The sequence below is a fragment of the Montipora foliosa genome, chromosome 2 (assembly GCF_036669935.1).
Source record: "Montipora foliosa isolate CH-2021 chromosome 2, ASM3666993v2, whole genome shotgun sequence".
Taxonomy (NCBI): Eukaryota; Metazoa; Cnidaria; class Anthozoa; order Scleractinia; family Acroporidae; genus Montipora; species Montipora foliosa.
In genome coordinates this window covers 56,127,302-56,147,301 of record NC_090870.1, presented here as the reverse complement: position 1 = coordinate 56,147,301, position 20,000 = coordinate 56,127,302, and the positions used below count along the sequence as shown (strand labels likewise).

Here is a 20,000-nt window from a genome sequence, read left to right as displayed (position 1 = left end):
TCTCTCAGTCAAATTGTAGTCTCAGTAACCTAAAATTCATTTTTCCTTTACCGCTTTAGTATACTCCTTGTTTAACTTGTCTTTCTGCCACCTCGGCAATTAAAAATCATTGTACCTGAGGAAGGCTGGTTTGGCAGACCGAACATAGTATAGTACATTACTAAATAATCAAATCTGCGTTCTATCCAACATTCTCGATCCAACACGTTGCATTCGCCCGGCGACCTCGTTGTCGTTCAACACTTCAACAGCGTCCAACAATGTTGGATGATGTTGGATCCGTTTGGCCAGACCTCAGGCTGGGTTAATGAAAATGCTGGAAATACTCACACACAGAGACACCAGTTAATTCGAAATTTAAAAAACTTGGCCTGATTTTGTAATCACTCCATGGAATAAGGATTCCCGGATTTGAGCTGTACGCACGGGCGTACGGGCGTGTATGGACGCTACGCCCCTGGTACTAGGTCCGGTGCAGGGTAGATCTTAAAAAAGAACTTGCGTAAGGACGACAACAACTGCCACGATACCAGCTGCTTATTTAATTTATCAAGTATTCGAGAACTTCAGTCTCACAAGGGTTGCGAATGGACTTTTTTATGCTTGAGACGTTCAAGTCGTCTCGTGACGACTTAAACGTCTTGTATAAAAGCGGTAAGTGGGACAGACGCGTTTAAAGCGGCCTCTGTTAATAATAAGTACGACTCGGAGATGTCCCTAGGTTTTTGGCAAGAAACCGCCAATATTACATTGTGTAATACGTAAGGAAGTGTCGTGGGGGGTTTTTAAGTGGTTTTCACGCATCGCATGATGAGTCAGGAGTATTCGAGTCTAGAATAAATTGAAAACAGAGTGCCGGTGTTGCGGTAATTGACCGGAGCTAAGCAATGCAGGGGCGTCAAGTATATATTAGAATAAAAATAAATTGCAATTTACATTACGGAAATATGATCACAATGAAAATGTACGTTTGCCGAATCGATATATCTAGCTAGGTCATTTAGAAACTTACTTTGCCTAAAGGGTTTATAACTGTGCAAAACCGTACACAAAAGTGAAATATGACGCCGAAATGTTTTAACGATGAAATGATATATGAAATCTTTTAGGTAGAATTTATTGTAAAGATGACGGAGATAAAACCGGAGGTAGTGATGAAACGGACAAAGTCAAGCGTTAGACAAATTAGACAATCGTTTCTTTCTCAGGTGACGCTTCTGAGCATGCACGGTTCGATTTTCTAGAAGAGTAATTTTAGACGACAAGATCCGCGATAGACACTGATCAATGTCTCAAAAAATGCAATGTTTTACTTAAAACAAGGAGTTTAATCATAAACTTCACTTGATAGTAATTGAAGAAGTTTTTTTTTACGATATCAGTTGGGTTGATGCTACAAATAGATAGCTTGTCGAGCGTCAAACGATTGCCCCAAACCCTCCTGGGAATTATCTCGCGCTCGGTTTATTCAAAACGAACCTTAACCGACCAGAATCACCTGCGCGTATTAAGGCTCGGGCAAACGATTTCAACATCCGTACGATTTCGTTGAACAGCGATATTGAACCGTTATTCTCCACCCCCCCCCCCCCCCCCCCCCCTCGTCCTCTCAACTATGTTGAAACATGTTGGAACCAAGTTGATTCGATGTTGAGTGAGTTCAACAAGAAACCGTTTGTTGCTCACCCCACAGTCAACATCGTTCAACCAAAATCAAAAAGATGTTGAAGTAAACATGGAAGCCGTTTGACCGGGCTTTAAGTCACAACATCAAAAAGCCAGCCGATTATTATTAACTTTGCGACAAATATAAAGTACACAGAAAAAAATTAAAATTCGGCAAAAAGGCACTTCGGAGTAAAACAAAAAAGTTGGGTTAAGTACATTGTACGTGATAAAACTGATTTACGATAACTTAAATGGGTTCTAACACACTAAACACAAAGAAACAAAGAAATCGGCAAGCAAACAACGAATCGAACTGAAAAAGATAATCAAGTAAAGCTGTGATCCTCGCAGTTACGAGGAAGCCTGAAAAATTCAGGACTTCAACGGGGTTTGAACCCGTGACCTCGCTATTTCATTTCATACATCATTTCGTTCATTGCATTCATTCCTCACGGGAAAATAATTAGAACCCTCAAATAACCAGCTCCCAACGTCAGTGGCTTCTATATAGCTCAGTTCGGGTTAGAGCGCCGTATCGGTATCGCGAGGTCACGGGTTCAAACCCCGTTAAGTCCTGAAATTTTCAGGCTTCTCTGCGCAATTTGTGAAAGTGCGTCCATAACTGCGAGGATCATAGCTTTACTTGATTTCATATGCACAGTTCAGTATATGATTCATTTCATATATCATTTCTCTCAATAAATATAGCTTCCCCGTTGTGGGAACCACTCAAAGCGAAGTGAAGAAACTTGTGATCGATACTGGCACATCGTAAAGTAAGTTGCATATCATGGCAAAGGACGCAAACTCTCTATACACTCGCATATTTATTGACATCGCAACACTGATGCCAATCATACCAACCCCAGCGCAATATTCTCGAGTGCGAAGAGTGACACCATTCCGCGTAAAAAGCAATGAATAACATAACTGATCCACACCACATAATACATAGGTATCTTGTAATATTCAATATACATCTTTTCAATATTCCAATGAACTGTTTCTCTTCTTCGTCTAAAGGACGAAAAACGGAGAAAATTAAGATTTATAGTAGACACGCCCTAGTTCTTCGAATACACATTTATACAATTAAATTATTTGTGTCTTCTCTGCACAGTATATCTCTTTTAGAAATAAAGTCCTCCCTCGAGACGTAGCCATTGTGAAAAGAGTTAATTTACAGTTTGTACTGTACGTGATTATTCCTTCTCTTCCACAGAAAGTCTTTTTTTTTTTTACATATTTTGATATTATATCCGTGTTTTCTTTTATATTTTACCGATTCTTAAAGTACAAAGTTCCTTATCTTTATTGGTCAGAGCTCGTCAGGATTTGTGCGTTTTGTGTTCCGTCCGAAGGTTTCAGATAATTCACCGGGAAAAGAAAGACTTGTTGAACATAAAATCTGGAAACTAAATTTTAAACTTGGACCGGAATTTAGGAAAACAGCATCGTGCACGGAAGAGTACGTCTTATTTTACACCGCTCGGTCGGCGTCTAAATGCTTTTCTGACAACTCGATAGAGTCTTTTGTACGAGTCGATAAAATTTCTGTTGTTGAAGAAGTAGAGAAACGGATTAAGCGCAGAGTTGGAATAGCCCATTAGTAAGGTAACGTAATACACTTGAAGAGGAATTTTGGCATAACATTCCAAGCACTGATTAGCTATGATGCTAAGGACACTGTAAGGGACCCAACAGGTTAAAAAGGCGCTTACAATTAATGCAATCCTCTTTGCTGCTCGAATATTTCTTTGGAGCAGAAATTTCGCTAGTCCGTTCTGTGTGGCAACTGTGGAATCTATGGGGTAAACGGCGCACGTGTGGCGACGAATCTGTTTGTATATCATGAAGTAAATAACACACATTGCCAAGGCTGGAAGGATAAAATGAAGAACAGAGACCATGATATTGTAAAGACGCGAACCATTGAAGAAGCAAATTTCGCCAACGACATATTTGGGCAGTAAACGCCAGATCTCCCATCCCGTAACTGGTAAAATTGCGAATAAAAGGGAATAGCCCCACAGGGCAGCGATGTAAATGAGAACGCGCTCCCTCGTCATGAATTGTCCAGCACGAAACTGTCTCAATGGCGCACGCAACGTTAAATAGCGATCGATGCTAAGAACAAGCAAGGTAAGGTTCGAAGTGGGAACAGCAAGGAGGTAGGCAGTCGTCCAGAGAATGCATGTAGCTTCTCCATGGAACCACAGTCCATTGGTCTTTAGAGTATAAACATCAAAGGGAATCGACAAAGTCGCTGTTAGAAGATCGGAGACCGCCAAGGAAACGATGAAAAGACTTGTTGTTGCTTTTCGAAGGTTGGGATTCAAACAAGTTGCAATGCAAACCAGAGTATTTCCAATGATGGCTACCACAATGACGATTATAAGAGCGATTGTCATGAAGACAGTAAACGGCTCAGAAAAAGAAATAAATCCCTGTGGTGTATACTCATGTTGTGTCTCGTTGCGAAAGTTTAAATCGAGCGACCTATCAGAAGAGTTGTTCATTTTGCTATTCTGAACTCGGACTGTTTCGTGAATGTACAAGCAGATTGTAGCAGGCAATAGGAAAAAAGTCAAATATATTTAATGAGTTTTCACACTGGTGAGCAATTACGGTTTGCGCACATACGAGTGAGACACTTGGAAAATGCCATAATTAGGGTCATCGCAGAGTTCTAAACTTCCGATACCTTTCGATGTTTCCTCATTTGCCAAAGTGGCGTGAGGCTATAAAAAGTGTGATTTCAGATAAACCCAGAATCGTGTATCGCCAAAACATGTTCAAAAATGTTGGTTATTTGATTCCATTACACAAGGATCTAAAGCTACCTTTGAACGTTGTGGCTCTTTTTTTCACAAGCAATATAAAACAAAACATTCAGTTTTTCCTCCCACGCATTCGAGAACGTGCCTAATATGAACTTTTATTTAAAAAACATTGCGGGTTATCTTCCAATTAGAATTAAAGGTGTTCTTAATTTCTTCAATACTGTCTCATGCAAAGAGAACAATTTCAACTTTGGACAACTTTCATATTTGGTCGGCCCAATATAGGTCTTATTATTCTACTATCAATATCGCTTTCACGGTAGTTTTATCCATCGTATATACACACACTAAAATGTTTTCCATATCAGTGGTACAGGAAAAAGACATTTGCGGTTTCCGCCGATCCGTGCTCAACGATGAAGCCATGACATTTCCAGTTAATTGTTAAAGACGTAGTTGCCGTGTTTCTGGTTCCGACTTTGCAGACAAAAGAATTTTAGAATATTGGCAGCACAATTCATCTGTTATCCACTGCACAAAAGCCATTGTCGACATTCTTTGCAATAGTTTTCAATCGTGGCGCCCATGCAAGCCGTTGTCAATAGATTAAAATTCAGCTTGAAAGAGAGGTTTAGAGGACGAAGACACGTAATAATAATAATAATAATAATAATAATAATTAACAATTATTCGCCGAAGGCGAAGTGAATATTTCAAAAAAGAGAAAAAAAAAAAAACATTTCAACTCGAAACCATCTTCACTTTACAGTGTAGTAAAAAGTAAATTTCAAGACACAGTAGAATCAGATAAAAGCCAAAGAGAGTCAATCAGAACAAAAATGTCTTTTGAAAAGATATGTTTTAAGACTATTTTTAAAAGCATAAACACTTGTGGCTCGCGTGATGTGCTCTGGAAGGCTATTCCATAGCTTTGGGGCACAAACTGAAAAGGCTCGATCGCCATATGACTTAAAATTAGACGGCGGAACCAGTAAAAGGTAAACTTGATGAGCGCAATGATCTTCCAGGTGTATACCGGTGAAGTAGCTCACAAACATAATCAGGGGCTAAATTGTTCATGGCTTTAAACGTGAGGAATAAAATTTTCAAAATGATTCGTTTGTCAATCGGGAACCACTGAAGGTCTTTCACCAAGGGTGTGATCCGGTCGAACTTGCGGCCACATAAGATAAGTCGAGCTGCACAATTCTGAACACGTTGTAGGCGGTGAATTAGGTATTTAGGAAAGCAAATAACAAGGATTTGCACTGATCTAGCCTGGATGTCACAAAGGGGTGAACTAAGCATTTAGTATTTTCTACTGATAAAAATTTCCTTAGTCGAGAGATATTACGGATATGAAAAATCGCCGATTTGCAAACAGCGGTTACTTGACGTTCAAGATTGAGATGATTGTCAATGACAACACCGATATTTCTGTCAGATAAAGAAGGATTGATGATGGATCAGTCATTAGCTGTAACAGACGGAAAGGAAATAGAGGCTGATGTTGAGGACTGATAATTAAAAGTTCCTTCTTATCGCCATTCAGCTTCAGTCAAGGTCATGGATACAAGCCTCAATACGGGAAACCACTAACGAACAGTTTGGAAATTGGATGATATGCTAATATCTTTCACATTCATTGCAACTGTTTTCTATAGTTTTTGTCCTCTCCGCCTGACTATCAAGCTAAATATTGATATTTCCAAAATGGCCTTTTGCAGCAATTCATCTGGCCGTATGAAAATAAATCTGTTGCATGGCAACTGTTGTTACTATGACAATGGGCCCCGTTCCACGATAGATGTTGGTAAAGCAAAGCGCTTAAGGACAATTCAGGCACGAGTGTTGAACCAAAGCACTAGCACAACGTAAGAAACCTAAAAAATATTCTTTTGTCTTTGAGCCAATTGAACCAACAGGCTTCAGAAATCTTTTAAATTTTGTCCATTGAGCAAGGCTAGTTGGCATAACTAGATGACTTCGACAGGATTCGAACCCATTGAGGTCATTGTTGGGTGATCAGCAATTTGCGAGCCCCCTTAGTTTTCCGATTTTTCAGTTTACCGTTCCCAGTTTCTTCGGCGCCGAACTTCGGAACGCCTGGCTGAAATCAGTCACCAGAAGTAATCGATGAAATTTCAGCCCTAACATCCATTTTTTTTTGTAGCCTTGGAGAATTTAATCTGCTTAGTCCATTTTCTCTGGAGGGTCTTGATGAATCAACAGAACCTATTTCTTTCAAGATTGCTGACAAGTGTTCCATAAACCGAGATTCAAACGCCGGCAAGACAGCTTTGGAAGAAGACCAAAACAATTATTTAGCCAGTTTCGTCGTATGTCAGTTACCCTTCAACCTGGGTATCCTGGAACCTTAGCTAAAATGTCACTGTCGTGTACAGAAATAACCAAGAGAAATTTATCTTCTTTGCGAGATAAGGTTATTGAGTGTGTAACGAATTTCTCAAAACTCTAACTCGCTGGGTAGAGGAGTTAGAACTGAACCAACTGGTCTTGTTTGTCGGGTATTTGATATTCATTCTATTGAGAGGGGCGGCTGAGGACGTCAGGGAATATTTAAGAAGACTTAAAATGTTGATGTTGCCTCATCAGGGAAGCCATGTAAAGAAAGAATGATGAATATTTTGACGCAGGAATAAGCTCCTGCAAATTTCAGGGGCACCCAACGAGAATATAGTTCAAAACCACTTAAACATAGCATTGTTAAACGTATTTTAGTATTTAAACGGTAGATATAGGCATATTTTTATCCCCTAAAAAGTTTTTATCTGTTCGGATTCCCTAGCTGAAAGTCTAGTGATCCGAAAATTATAGGGATCAAAACTTACCCAGTTTTCGAAAATTTCAGCCAGAAAAAAGGCTCCCGAAAATTCTAGGTGACCTTTTTAGGGTAAAAATCCGTTAAAAATGGGCAATTATACCATGTTTTAGATGTTCGAAAATCCTAGGAAAGGCAGGCAAGCAAGAAATTTTACAACAAATGTTGCGAAAATTCTAGATCTCAAATCGTCTTCCGAACAGATATTTTCGGAAAATTGACGTTGGGTGCCCCTGAAATTTGAGGTAAATGGACAACAAACTCCCGATGCCGCAAAAGTAATCAGCGTTTCTTCTCCCCAAAATGCAAGTGATTCATCTATTGGCTGATGAACTTGACGTCCAACTTTTTAATGTTCCCTAAATCTCTACACATTGGAGAGGGAGGATGAAAGCCAGACTGAATGAACAGCTGGAAAGCCTAGGTGGTTTACTTCCTTAGCACAAACACAGATAAAGGGGTTTTGGGCAAATCACAGGATTTTCTGCGCGAGGAGATGAGTCGGGGGCAGGAAAGGGGAGCCTAAAAGAGCAAACCTTTCACCCATTTCTCACGAGCCAAACTGGCCTGAGAAAGCAGCCATTTTTGCATAGGGTCTATCATGGTTATTTGCTGATTTAATGGCTTTTTTTAAGCCAATTTATGAACCCTTATAAATTAAAGTTAATGTGACAACCATGACCTCTGTAAGGGATTTGTAATTGAGCTAAGGCTATTCTGCGTTCTCTCGTTACAGAGCGAGCTTGACTCACGCGAACATCACACCATGCACATTATTATCCAATCACATTCTAGGCGCCACGTGCTTAAGGACTAGCATATCAAAGTCCCTGAACTTCGGTACTGCGTCATTTCTGTTTGGTTTCAAACCAAAACACTTCAGTTCAAGCATCTGCACTGAAATTTCCCTCCCGTCCCTCCCTCCTTTCCTCCTAGCTGCCTCAATCGCATATCCCAAGTCACGTCATGGACAATTAGTTAGTTGTAAATTAGCCGCGGCTTACCAAGCCTTCCATACCGTTATTAAAAGTTGATTAGCAAATATCCGTTATAGTTTCGTTATAGTTAATGAATTATTTTAATATGGACTCATGCCTGTTGGCATGTCAATGACACTTTTCTCCAATGTCAAGGGTTAAATCCCGCCGGTAAAAATAATTACCTAGTTAATCATGTCAAATAAAATCTGGGTGGGGATGAAGTGTTCCCATGCGGGTCACCCTTTGCCCCATAGACTCACCGTACTAGGGTTGCGTGCCTTCTGATCGAGCACGGTTACCATAGAAACCAAGGGGCGCAACCCTAGATAGGATAAGGACCTATCATGTGACGGATTGTAACCCTCTAGAGAGTATTGTTGCCTTGGGGATTGTAACCCCTTCGAGAGGATCGCGACCTCTCTTTGCCGGGCAACTTAGTTATCCTGCCTTTTCACGACCTGCTAATGGAGTGCTTCATCTCCTACCCCATTACCCCACAAATTGTTGTCTGTTTCACTTGCTGTCATGGGTTGGGAACATTAACAGGATTTGTCACTTCCACGAGGTAGAATGCAAATCATCCAAGGAACTTGAAGAACACTTTGCAGAAATGGATCTTGAATATCTCTTCAAAGAACACATCAAGCCGTTGGTCTCGTAACAAAGATGATCCAGTGAAAGTTCATCTTTCCTTATAATTATTATATTATAATACAAAGTCTTTATATAACGCGTTTAAATTCTCAACCGCTGTCTGTAGTGACGCGAGCTTGGGCTGCCTATGGTTCTGTTGGACCTAAACGGTCCTACGGGAACAGTACTAGCAGCTCTTGTAACCTACTATTGTTTGGTATTGTAAGCAGCTTCTATTGTTTTTAAGTCTAAGTCATTGTTGCAATTGTTTAGCCTTTTGTTTTTGGCTTGGGTAGCGAACCAATCACGTTATACGTTACGGGAGCTGCTACATGACTCTACGGGAAACAAACTAATTATGAGCCATTCTAATGGTTTGCGAGATCGAGAAGATGCGAAAACACAAAGGAACGAATTTAAACTCACAATAACAGAATATAGACGTTTGAAGCTGAATGAAAAATTCAAGGTAATCAAAACTTCGGCTTGCAGAAGTTTGCGTTACTCTGTAGGAATGTGTGACCAATCGACTCAAGATAAAGATCCACTTACCCGGACTCTGGCCAAATTCGTCTCTGTTTCAGGCATAATTCCCCATTCCATAACCAAGTGATTGATTAAAAACCACAACAGAAAACTTGACCAACTTCAACAGCGTCCAATCGTCCAATGCCCCTTTCGAACCTGGGAAGTGAATACTTGTCCTCGGATGGGACCCTGAGAACTAGAAGTTTTGATGTCACGTGAGCGCTGGACGCCATGTTTACATGTGTTTGTTTTCGCAAAATGTGGTAACAATGTAGACGTTTGTCTTAATATCTTCAACACTGGAAGCAAACTGGGACACTGGATTGAAATCACCGTTGACTTTTGGGAGAAACTGCGTTGTAAAATTCTTCACTAGTTTCCGGCTTGAGCTATAAAGCCTTAACTGATTGGAAGCTTTACCGCAGTTATCAACAACCAAGCTTGTCTGAGATTACTTGACATTATCAAAGCAAAGGCTACTCATTCACTTGACTATCAAGGGGTTAGAGTATATGATAACATGGCTTCCAATGTTGTGATTGAAGAGACGCTCATGAAGCTGGATAAACTACACAGTGTTGACTATGAAAACGAGGAGGTGCAACTTTTAAAATCCAAAGTAGAGACAATTGTTGAGTTTATATCGCAGAAAATAGCTGAATTGAATCCCATCCTTTCGAATACTGTTGTTCAATGTGGAAGTTTTTATCACAGCAGCAAAATAACTGCGCCAGACGAATTTGATTACATTTTGGTTTTGACCAAATTCTCCCAACCAAACATTTGCAGTTGTAAGCCTTTTCCTGATCCAGAATATCCACAATTGGTCTCGTTAGAGATCGACTACAAGACGCTGGATTGGTTACCTATCAGTGTAAGTGAAATGGATGACAACTCGACAAGTCTACAAGGAGTACTGCAAGCAACCCTTGAAAGTGATTACCGAAACGCAATACGCAGTTGCCTAGCAACATTGGTTTTACCAGAGGGACTATCATTTGCAACATCACAGAAGTCAATCAGAGTGACATTTGGTGACCAAACATTCCTCGCAAGTGTCAAATTCTCAGGACCAGCTTCAACACTGTTGCTCAACTGGAAAGGAGTGCATTACCCTAATTTAAACATATCTGTCGACATGACCTATATGGTCCTAGTTGAAGGATTGCCGCAATTTTGCAATCTTGAGCAGCGTTTGCACAGCAAGCATCCAATAATCATATCCAAGCTGTGTGATGAAGCCAATCACCTTCTGTTCTACACAAGGATGCTGGACGACACATGGAGAGTGACTTTCACCAGCCTTGAAAACAAAATTATGCATTTTTGGTTCAAGGAGAATGATTTTAGTAACGTTTGTTACCGCCTTCTTAAGATAATCCGCGACCTTCTCATGCCAATTGACCAGCTTGGAGAGACCATTTTGAAAACTTATGTCATGAAAACTCTGTTTCTTAATGAATCTGAGCAATATCCAGAAAAAAGGTTTTGGACCAGAGAGCAACTGCCAACTCGTCTCTTATGCATCTTCCAAAAGCTTCTAGTTGCATTGCAAAAGAGATTCCTCTCATCGTATTTTAACGAGAAACAAAATGCCCTATCATACCCTTTAGACTCTGAACCTGATGGTGAAAATTCAGATGAAGACAATCACTTCATTGCCAAAGTGCATAAAGCTACATGTCAGGTCACTAAAGACATCATTCGTGCATTAGAGGGCAGTTTTACCAGTGACCAGGCTTTGCAAATTTGGTTTCAACCGGTTACAAGAACTGTAATTACAGATCCCGATATTCCAAACCCTTTGGAGAGTTCAGATCCTGGTCTCATCAGGACTGCAACAAAACAAAATTCTTAGACTGAGGTATTATGGGATTTCTCCAATGCAATACTAGCTGAAGGAATTGATGTTACTGGAGAAGAGAAGAATGACTGAAACACCACAATGCCATGAAAAAAGGTTCAAGATGTCATCCTGTACAGAATAGTTTATTAACTTGGTTATCCTTCAAGATCCATGAAAACAGTTTAGTCGGGGGAAGAAAATTTCAAACTACATGAAATTTTATGTGCTTTTCTTTGCCTACATTTTTCACAACAATTAGACTTTACTCTTGCCCTAACTATCTGTCCATGGGTCTTTAACAAAACATTTTCCCTGAAAACACTCTGAATGAAAAAAAATGTGTTACTTGTATTATTACGCAGAGAAATGGATCGGCTGTTTCACAATCAGGTGTTCCTTTTAGAAGTCATGTTCCAGGATACCGAAATAAAAGTAATCTATAGGTAGCTTTATGCTTTGGGTATAATGGTCTGAAATATCTTTGCACAAACTGCCTTATTTCTATTTGAAGAGATCATTGAAGCTGTTAGGTATCAAGCTAAGCAAAAAGTTTCCTTTGATAAACCAGCCTGTAAACTTCATACATTAACTAGCTTTCATTAGCAGTATAAAATGTTGTTGAGGCAATCTAATCAGAGGAAATCCTAGTTTCTTGCTGATTTACATTTTGCTCCAGCATTTAACTATAAATGATGTTGCCAGGAAAGGTAATTTAAGCATATTGGGGGCACAGACACTACATTTGGCAACAAATCATAATATATTTTCATTTATTAGATAGATACTGATGAAATACCAGGATTTCTCCTTTTACTAAAAAATCATATCTTCACCGTGCGCAGTGAACATATCATTTTTATCTTTCACATGTGAGAATATAAGTGTTGTCATGGTAACAAACACACTCAGCCAATAAAACGCGATTCTCCTCTTCATTGTACAATACTTTTGTGCTTTAATATAATTCTTCTCTTCTGCATTAACATTTTTGTTGCAAAATTTTACATTATCATGATTTGACATCTATTAGTAGCAGCAGTCTTATTTATAGATACTTAAAAGGTGACAACTGTTAAAATATATACCTTTGTGTGATGAAGTAGGGTAACATTCAGAAAGACAATGATAGGGGTACAGACACTACATATTTTTGTGAAAACCAAGGCTCTGATGAAGGGCTGATGCTTGAAACATAAGCCTTTAAATTTCCATACTGCAGTCAATTAGCCAACGTCAAGAATACCATAATACTCTTTGTTTGTCCCTCCAAATTTTTGCATATTAAGCATTGTTTTTATTTCTCTTGGGACTTAATATAAATGGTCCCAAGAGAAACTGGTAACAATGCTTACGCAACATTTTGGAGGGACAAAGAAAGAATATATATATTTATGTTATTTTTGATATTGGCTAATAGGCCATTTCTGAGTTCATGTCTACCTTCTCTTCAGAGGAAGCAGACATGAACTCGGAAATGGCCTATTTACCATATCAACTCAATTGATAAACCCATTTCTGTGTTTCACTTCCACACCTACACAGCACCACAGAGTTTCCATAGAAACTAAACCCCTTTATCCATTTAGCATCAACTATGTCTGATTGTCTACCAGGCCCCGCCGGATAAATCAGTATCCAGTTGATAAGTCATAGCGAAACCAATTCCGCTATCTAATTCAATGGATTGTGATTTATCTGGTGAATAGCGTTATTGACCTTTTGATCAACTGGCGCCTGGTTATAATGTGAACCTTAACTCTCCTGATGATCATTAGCAGGGATTTTCTTTTTTTGTGAGGGATGCGATAACCCCAAAAGTGGGACTCCCTATAATTTTCTCTGATGATATTCTGGAGTTTTTTTTTATTTTTTTATTTTTTATTTTAATGGCAACGTCATGTGCATTATAGCATGCGCTATGAAGAACAAGCTAGCAAGGAGTTTTGTCTTAACGTTAAAAAATTGTAGAAGCAAGGCATTGAGATATTGCATTTTTTTTTTTTTTTTTGCTCAATTCATGAGTTTTGCCGGTCTGCTGTCTTTTTTTTTGGTCGGCAGTCACAAATGTGCATACCCCACGGATATTGAATTAAGCTCCGATGGGGTGAATTTACTTTTACACCCTTCAGCCTTCACGATTATCTGCGAGCGCGTTAGACCGACCACTCAGCCACAGTGACACACCATCGTCTAGATGGAAGCAAACATTTAGTGTGGAATCTTTCCGCCCGCCATGATTGACACAGTATTAGGGTATTCGATAAAGTGGACAGATGCTTTTTCTTTGAGAAAGGCAACCTTTAAAGGTAAGTAGAATTTTCTACGTTATTTCTTTATCTTGCTTCGTACTTGTGTGTTCCACTGTGAAAATTATTTTGCATAGAACGAATACTCCAATATTTCTTGGGAACCAGTTTGTTCAGCCGTTTTGACGTAGAAAGAAAAAAAGAAAAAAATGAAATCAAGTTTTAAAAGAAAACGAATTAGCTATAACCGTCACGGGGACTTCGCAGCGGTCCCCCATCCAAGCCAACCTCATTCGGAGCGTACACGCGAGACGCGGAGTACTTCAAACTTTGAGGCATTAAATTGCATGAGCCATTCCTCTCCCCACTTCTGAAGAAGTGTTAAGTCATGCTGAAGCTGCTGACAGTCTTTGCTGTTGTTGATAGCAAGGTACATGATAGTATCATCAGCGAAGGGCCTGACTTTGGATTTAATGCCATTTGGTAAGTTGACCTTTCTTGGAGGTAGACAGAAACGTAGCCCACGTGACAATACGTTCTTTTCTATTTGCGGTATGGCCAAGAAACGTTGAAAGCATTCAGGAAGTATCAGAATCTCACCCGCTTCAACAAGGTATCATTCGAGATTAACTTTCTTCACAAATGCAAGCTTTTACATATTTACTCTAAGCTCTTAATTTTAAACTCAGTACACAAGAATTTCAAGAGACCTCCTCCTCTCAACTTATGAGAACACAGGTAGCCCAAGCTCAGTATACGATTTATAGATTTTATAGTGGGAAAATTAACTTTGAGCTTATAAATGCTAAAATAAGCTGTACTTCACGTACCTCTACGTACAGTTGTCCTCGTCTTTTCGGTGCAATCGGAGGGCAAACTTGCGTCCGTTTTAGACGGGTTTGTGCCTTTCGAATTTTTACGATGCCGTTAGTTGAGGGTCTGGATGTGGTTAACTGGCAACTGACAAATGGCCAAAATTTTAACTGACAACTGACATTTGCAGAGGGTTTTACTGACAACTGACAAAAGATCTTATTGCCCTAAATATCCTTCAAAACCCGTTGTAAATAACAATGTTTTACTCTTTTCGTCAAACAAATGCACGTTTTATATTAAATCCTAGCAGCAGGACGCTCGAGTGTCATATTTCGTTAATAATTTACTGTATGAACCGTGTACATCAGGCTCATTTCACCTATGATCTCGAATTTACAAACTCACGCTGACCAGTCCCGAGCACGCGCCAGCTTACATGATGGCTGCCAATACTGGCGATATTAAAGCGATTGTAAGCTTTTACCGCGTTAATTCGGATACGGCATTCGAAAGACATAGAGGCCGTATTCCGAAAAATGACTTAAATACAGTACATGCTCTCAAAAAGCACTTTATTCAATTCCTTGGTCTGAAGGAACTAACAATTAAATACGGCCTCAAGTGGAGATTTCGATATAAAGCTTTATCGGATGGCACCGAAACCGGGCGGGAAAAGTGATAACTTCGCCATCACAACGGACGACCAGTTGAAGCTGCAGCTTCCAAGTATGCTGGATGACTCAGGAAGCTAAATGAACAGTATGTATTCTTAGTGCTTGTGTATTTGTTCCATGCGCCGGCTGCACGACAGCATAACCACAATTAACAAGGATTTTCTCGACGACGTTGAGTTGTGCACATTACTCTGACAACAGTTGTTGAGAATCTTCACGCAGTTTCCCATTTCAAGCATGAGATCTTCACCGTATTGCAATATTCTCAAGATTTTGGAACTATTACAAAGGAGTCTTTAAAGAGAATAACAAAATGGGGGGCCAAGCATTTTACCCATGATAAGTCGTACTACCCCGTCCCACAGACCAGTATGGAGTTTGCCAATATCAACTTTATGCAACCGCTGCTGTCGGAAGAAATCAGTCCCGACACTGAAACTGCTATGAAAGAATTGGTAGAGAAATATCGTCCCGTGAGGCAAAGGACAGTCCGGGGAAAGCCGCTTGTAATGAATTCAACTCCAAATTTGAAAAAAAAAAGGTTATTAGTGTAGCAATTTTTGAATTAGTGATACAATTTACATTTAATATGCCTTTTGAGCTAAATTTTGGATAAAAAAGAAATAGCTAAATTACTTAATTGATTATTAACAGCCAATTAACTGACAACTGACAAATGGCAATATTTTAACTGACATTTGTACCCCCACCCCCTCCTCACCCCCCATCCAGACCCTCTTAGTTGTCATTACCCCTCATAAAGAGAAGAAAGGCTGGTGACTCGCGCCGATCTCGTCCCACAAATTGCTCTCGTATCACAAAGCAACGGTCCCAGTCGCCATAAAAACACCACAGCCTTAAGGCCAGATAAATTTCCTATCACATCACCACACTGCGTTTTGTGGCGAATAAATTCAAAATAATGTTCGGCTTTCTATAATCTTCCCAAGCGTTCAGCTAGATGTGTGGCTACGACAGTTTTAGTTTGATGGCGATCGTATTACATTCTGCACTCTCATTGGACAATTTGAAACACATGGCCAATGAGAGTGCAGAATGTAATACGATCGCCATCAAGCTATGACGGCCGTAGCCACACATCTAGCTGAACGCATGGGAAAATTATAGAAAGTTGAACATTATTTGGAATTTATTCGCCACAAACGCAGTTGAGTTGATGTGATAGGAAATTTATCTGGCCTTAAGGCTGTGGTGTGTTTATGGCGATTCGGACCGTTGCTTTGTGATACGAGAGCAATTTGTGAGACGAGATCGCCGCGAGTCACCAGCCTTTCTTCCCTTTATGAGGGGAAATGACAACTAACGGCATCGTAAAAATTCGAAAGCCACAAACCCGTCTAAAACGGACACAAGTTTGCCCTCCGATTGCACATAACAGACGAGGACAACTGTATGTAGAGGTAAGTGAAGTTTATTTCTACATTTACAGCTTATTTTAGCATTTATAAGCTCAAAGTTAATTTTCCCTTGTAAAATTCATTAATAATTCATGAGGGTGCAAACCAATCCCAGCATTCGTGTCCGATCTGTATGGACGTTTACAATAGCTCGCCTATCTGCTCGCCATTGTAAACGCCCATACAGATCTCCCGCTCAGATTTTATCTACTACATACAAAGGCTATAAATCGTATACCGAGCTTGGGCTGCTTGTGATGAGAAGGCTCGAGCTTTTCTTCGAACCACTCCATCACCGTTGGATTTTAATCTCTACGCTTGATTCTAACATTTCTAAATTGAAGAATCATTTTTCACGAAAACTTGATGCAAATTTCAACAAATTGAAAGCTAAGAAAGGAATACCAACTGTATCAAACTTGAACAAGATGACGTTGTCTTCAATCTTGATAGACAGAAAAGAACGTATTGTCACGTGGGCTACGTTTCTGTCTTGTCTTCATTAAACTTAATACGGTGACCATCAGCAAGGCGTATACGAGAAACGGTAGCTATTTAATGCTCATCATAAACAAGCACAAGACTTCTCTCATTCTTAGGCCCGTTTTAAACGTCGTATTTTACATATGCCGAATCTATTGCAAATGAGAAAAATCTATTGTTTTCGCTCATTTGCATTAGATTCGGCACATGTAAAATGCGACGTTTAAAACGGGCCTTACTTTTATTTCTCTTTTGAGAAGTTTCTCCTTGTCTGTAGCTAACAAGCGAGAATTGAGCCAACCTGAAACGAGTTTTCCTTTTTTTATTTTTGTTATAGCACAAGTTAGCCGTTAGAAGTAGACGCGAGGCTTAACCTCTCTAATCAAGAGTCCATTACAGCGACTTTCATATGACCTTGAAAAAATAAACGAAAAAACGGAACGTAAACAAAAATACAAAACATTTAATTGGCTTATCGAACAAAAACAAACGAGCGCGAACTTTTCATTGGCTTATCGAACGCCGATGCAAACAACGTCATCTCTCCATGGAAGTTTCGCTTTGACGTCATTTGAAATACAGTAATGCGATTGGGCAATCGAACTGTTTACTGCCCATATTAGGAGTTTCCTTGGCGGGAATAAGGAGAAGCTTTGTTTTAATCTTGCCAAACATTGATCCGTGAAACAAATTGCGAACCCTTTTTCAAGGTCTTACGAAAGTTGCTCTACCGAAGAGTAGGAAAATCTGCTATCAGGTTTACTCCCCCATCAGCGCCAGAAAAGTATCTATTTTTAAACCATGTTTTGCAAGAAAATAAACAATAGACCAAATCTGGAACAAAACGTTTTTTTTCCAAAAGTGTTTGAATTGGGTACAATTCGGTCTATTGTTTATTTTCCCGCAAAACTAGGTTTAAGAATAGACACTTTTCTGACGCTGATGGGGACTAGGCCAATTTGGGTGAATCTTACTCTTGGGTAAAGAACTCTTGCTCTAATATATGCACCTGTGATGTAATCGCGTCTCACATTGATTTGCTAAGTTGACTCTGTAACTCGGACACTTATGTCCAGAAATGTACGTTATTAGATCCAAGCCCAGTTTTGATATCCAACAGCGTGACATAAATGTCCCTTGAATTCCAAGCCTTTGCTATCTATTTCCAACAATAAGGTAAGGGTAAAGGTTACAGCGTTATTCTTAGCTTAGGGTAAATGCAGTTGTTTATCCTTACTTGAGCTGGGAGCAGCGTTTTGGGGACACTTTGTGACTGAAATTGTCTATTCCGAGCCGAGCGTGATGTTGAAATCCGCGACCCATGGAAACCAGAACCTAATCGGCTGTTGAAAAAATGACTTCTTTTGTTCTGTGGTTGGCAAATTTGTAAACAAGAAATATCGCTCTTGGGGGCATTTCTGAACATATCTGAACTCGGAAGAGAAAGGTGTGGATTGAAGCTGCCGTAACAAAGAGCAGTTTTCAATTGGGTGTCGAAAGTAATTAGCGAATTGCTTTGGTTTTGCATTACTTCACTCAGTGATTGGTTCAAAGTTCTTGTGCCAATTTTTCAAGCAATCAGAACTTCTGAAGTGAAACCAAAATCAATCGTGGCTTGCGCGTGCACATTTTCCCGCGCTTTGTGTCGGCTACGTGTAATTACTTGAGTTTTGATTGGTTTACTGGATTGTCTTCGTCCTTTTTGATTGGCCAAAGTAATTACTTTGGTTTTGGTTTTACGACACTCGATTGAAACTTGCTCTATGTGACAGACACCAAATGTATGATTTCCTATACGGATGTGCTTGTTACCCCATGTTCGTGTAGACGAATACTAGTGGTTTTACGATTTCCGAGAGAGTTAAGTGAAGTCCAGTTTTCAAACCTGCGTCTGACCGCCGGTACAATACCCAATAAGGCTCTCTTGAACTGTTTGTTTCTCAGAGCGTACAAGTAAGGGTTTAAAGCCGAGCTGGTGTAGCCTAACATCAAAAGAGTGACAAAGAGTTCCCTTGGAATTGCAAGTAAACATGTCATACACCAAGTATACATGAAAGCACTGGCAATGCTGAAAAGCGTGTGAGGCATCCAACAGAAGAAGAAAGTCCACGCCACAACGAGAATGTTTTTAGTTGTCTTGATACGTTTTCTTAATGTCTTGGCGTCTCTTTCTCTGGCGGACGAAGAGCTTTCGAGCTGATTTAAGGCAGCATCTCGAGCAACGCCGCGGGCAATTTTATAAATCCTCCAGTACAGAATGCACATAAAGATGGTGGGCAAAACAAAGTTGATGATTGAACTTAACAAGGAGTATTCAAGCGTGATGTTGAAGTCGCACAAATCGTTTTTAACGCTGCGAGGTGCTCTCTTCCAACCCATCACAGGCATCAGAGCAAAGATCCCTGAATACACCCACAGTGCTAAGATGACAATCCCTGCTCGCTTGCGAGTCATAAACGGCGCTTGACGAAAACGATTCAGTGGATCCTTGATGCTCTTATAACGGTCCACGCTTACCGCCAAAAGGCTCCAAATGGAAGAGGGCACGGTCAGCAGGTACGATGACGTCCACACCACACACAGCACTTCCCCATGGGTCCAGACAAAGTCCTTGACAGTTTGCTCCAAGTCAAATGGCACCGAAAAGCAGACAGTAAGCAAGTCTCCAACGGCCAGTGAGAAGATGAAATGATTTGTTGGAGGTCGTCGAACTATCGGGCTCACAATAAATGCAAGGCAAGCTAATGAATTTCCAATAAAAGCTACAGCGATAATGGCGGCATAGATTGCTATCGAGAAAAACTTGAAGCCATGGCTTTGAGGCGTTGCAACAGACGAAGTAGAACTAAGATTGGTTTCAGCGGAGATATTCATAACTAGACCTCTCCTCAATTGAGGACTTTCCGATCAAATTGCCAGCGTTTGTGAAATTTAAATTCTGTAGTAAACCGCCTTAAAAAATTCTTGGCGAAAAAAAAATTTAAACTGTACTTAATCTCTTGATATCCAGAGATTCTCTAGCGCTTAAATAATGGTTGGCATCTATTCGTAAAATGATGACAGCATAATCAAAGACATAATCA

The 20,000-nt window shown here is 39.9% G+C and overlaps 3 protein-coding genes across 4 annotated transcripts in view; 1 reads left to right on the top strand and 2 right to left on the bottom strand.

Annotated features, from left to right (window-relative positions):
- Positions 1-2,476: 2,476 nt before the first annotated feature.
- On the bottom strand, positions 2,477-5,080 carry LOC137993633 (histamine H2 receptor-like). The gene has a single exon (XM_068839594.1). The coding sequence runs from the start codon at positions 4,185-4,187 to the stop codon at positions 3,144-3,146; it is 1,044 nt and encodes a 347-aa protein (XP_068695695.1). The 5' UTR covers positions 4,188-5,080; the 3' UTR covers positions 2,477-3,143.
- Positions 5,081-9,630: 4,550 nt separating this feature from the next.
- On the top strand, positions 9,631-12,234 carry LOC137990987 (cyclic GMP-AMP synthase-like receptor). Its single transcript, XM_068836117.1, has one exon. The coding sequence runs from the start codon at positions 9,955-9,957 to the stop codon at positions 11,290-11,292; it is 1,338 nt and encodes a 445-aa protein (XP_068692218.1). The 5' UTR covers positions 9,631-9,954; the 3' UTR covers positions 11,293-12,234.
- Positions 12,235-17,160: 4,926 nt separating this feature from the next.
- The window catches only part of LOC137990986 (5-hydroxytryptamine receptor 4-like), a 21,639-nt gene continuing 18,799 nt past the window's right edge, over positions 17,161-20,000 (bottom strand). For both annotated transcript variants that reach the window (XM_068836115.1, XM_068836116.1), the window contains exon 2: positions 17,161-20,000. This exon is cut by the window's right edge and continues 363 nt beyond it. In XM_068836115.1, coding sequence (XP_068692216.1) covers positions 18,709-19,791 — 1,083 coding nt within the window. In that variant the 5' untranslated portion in view covers positions 19,792-20,000 and the 3' untranslated portion in view covers positions 17,161-18,708.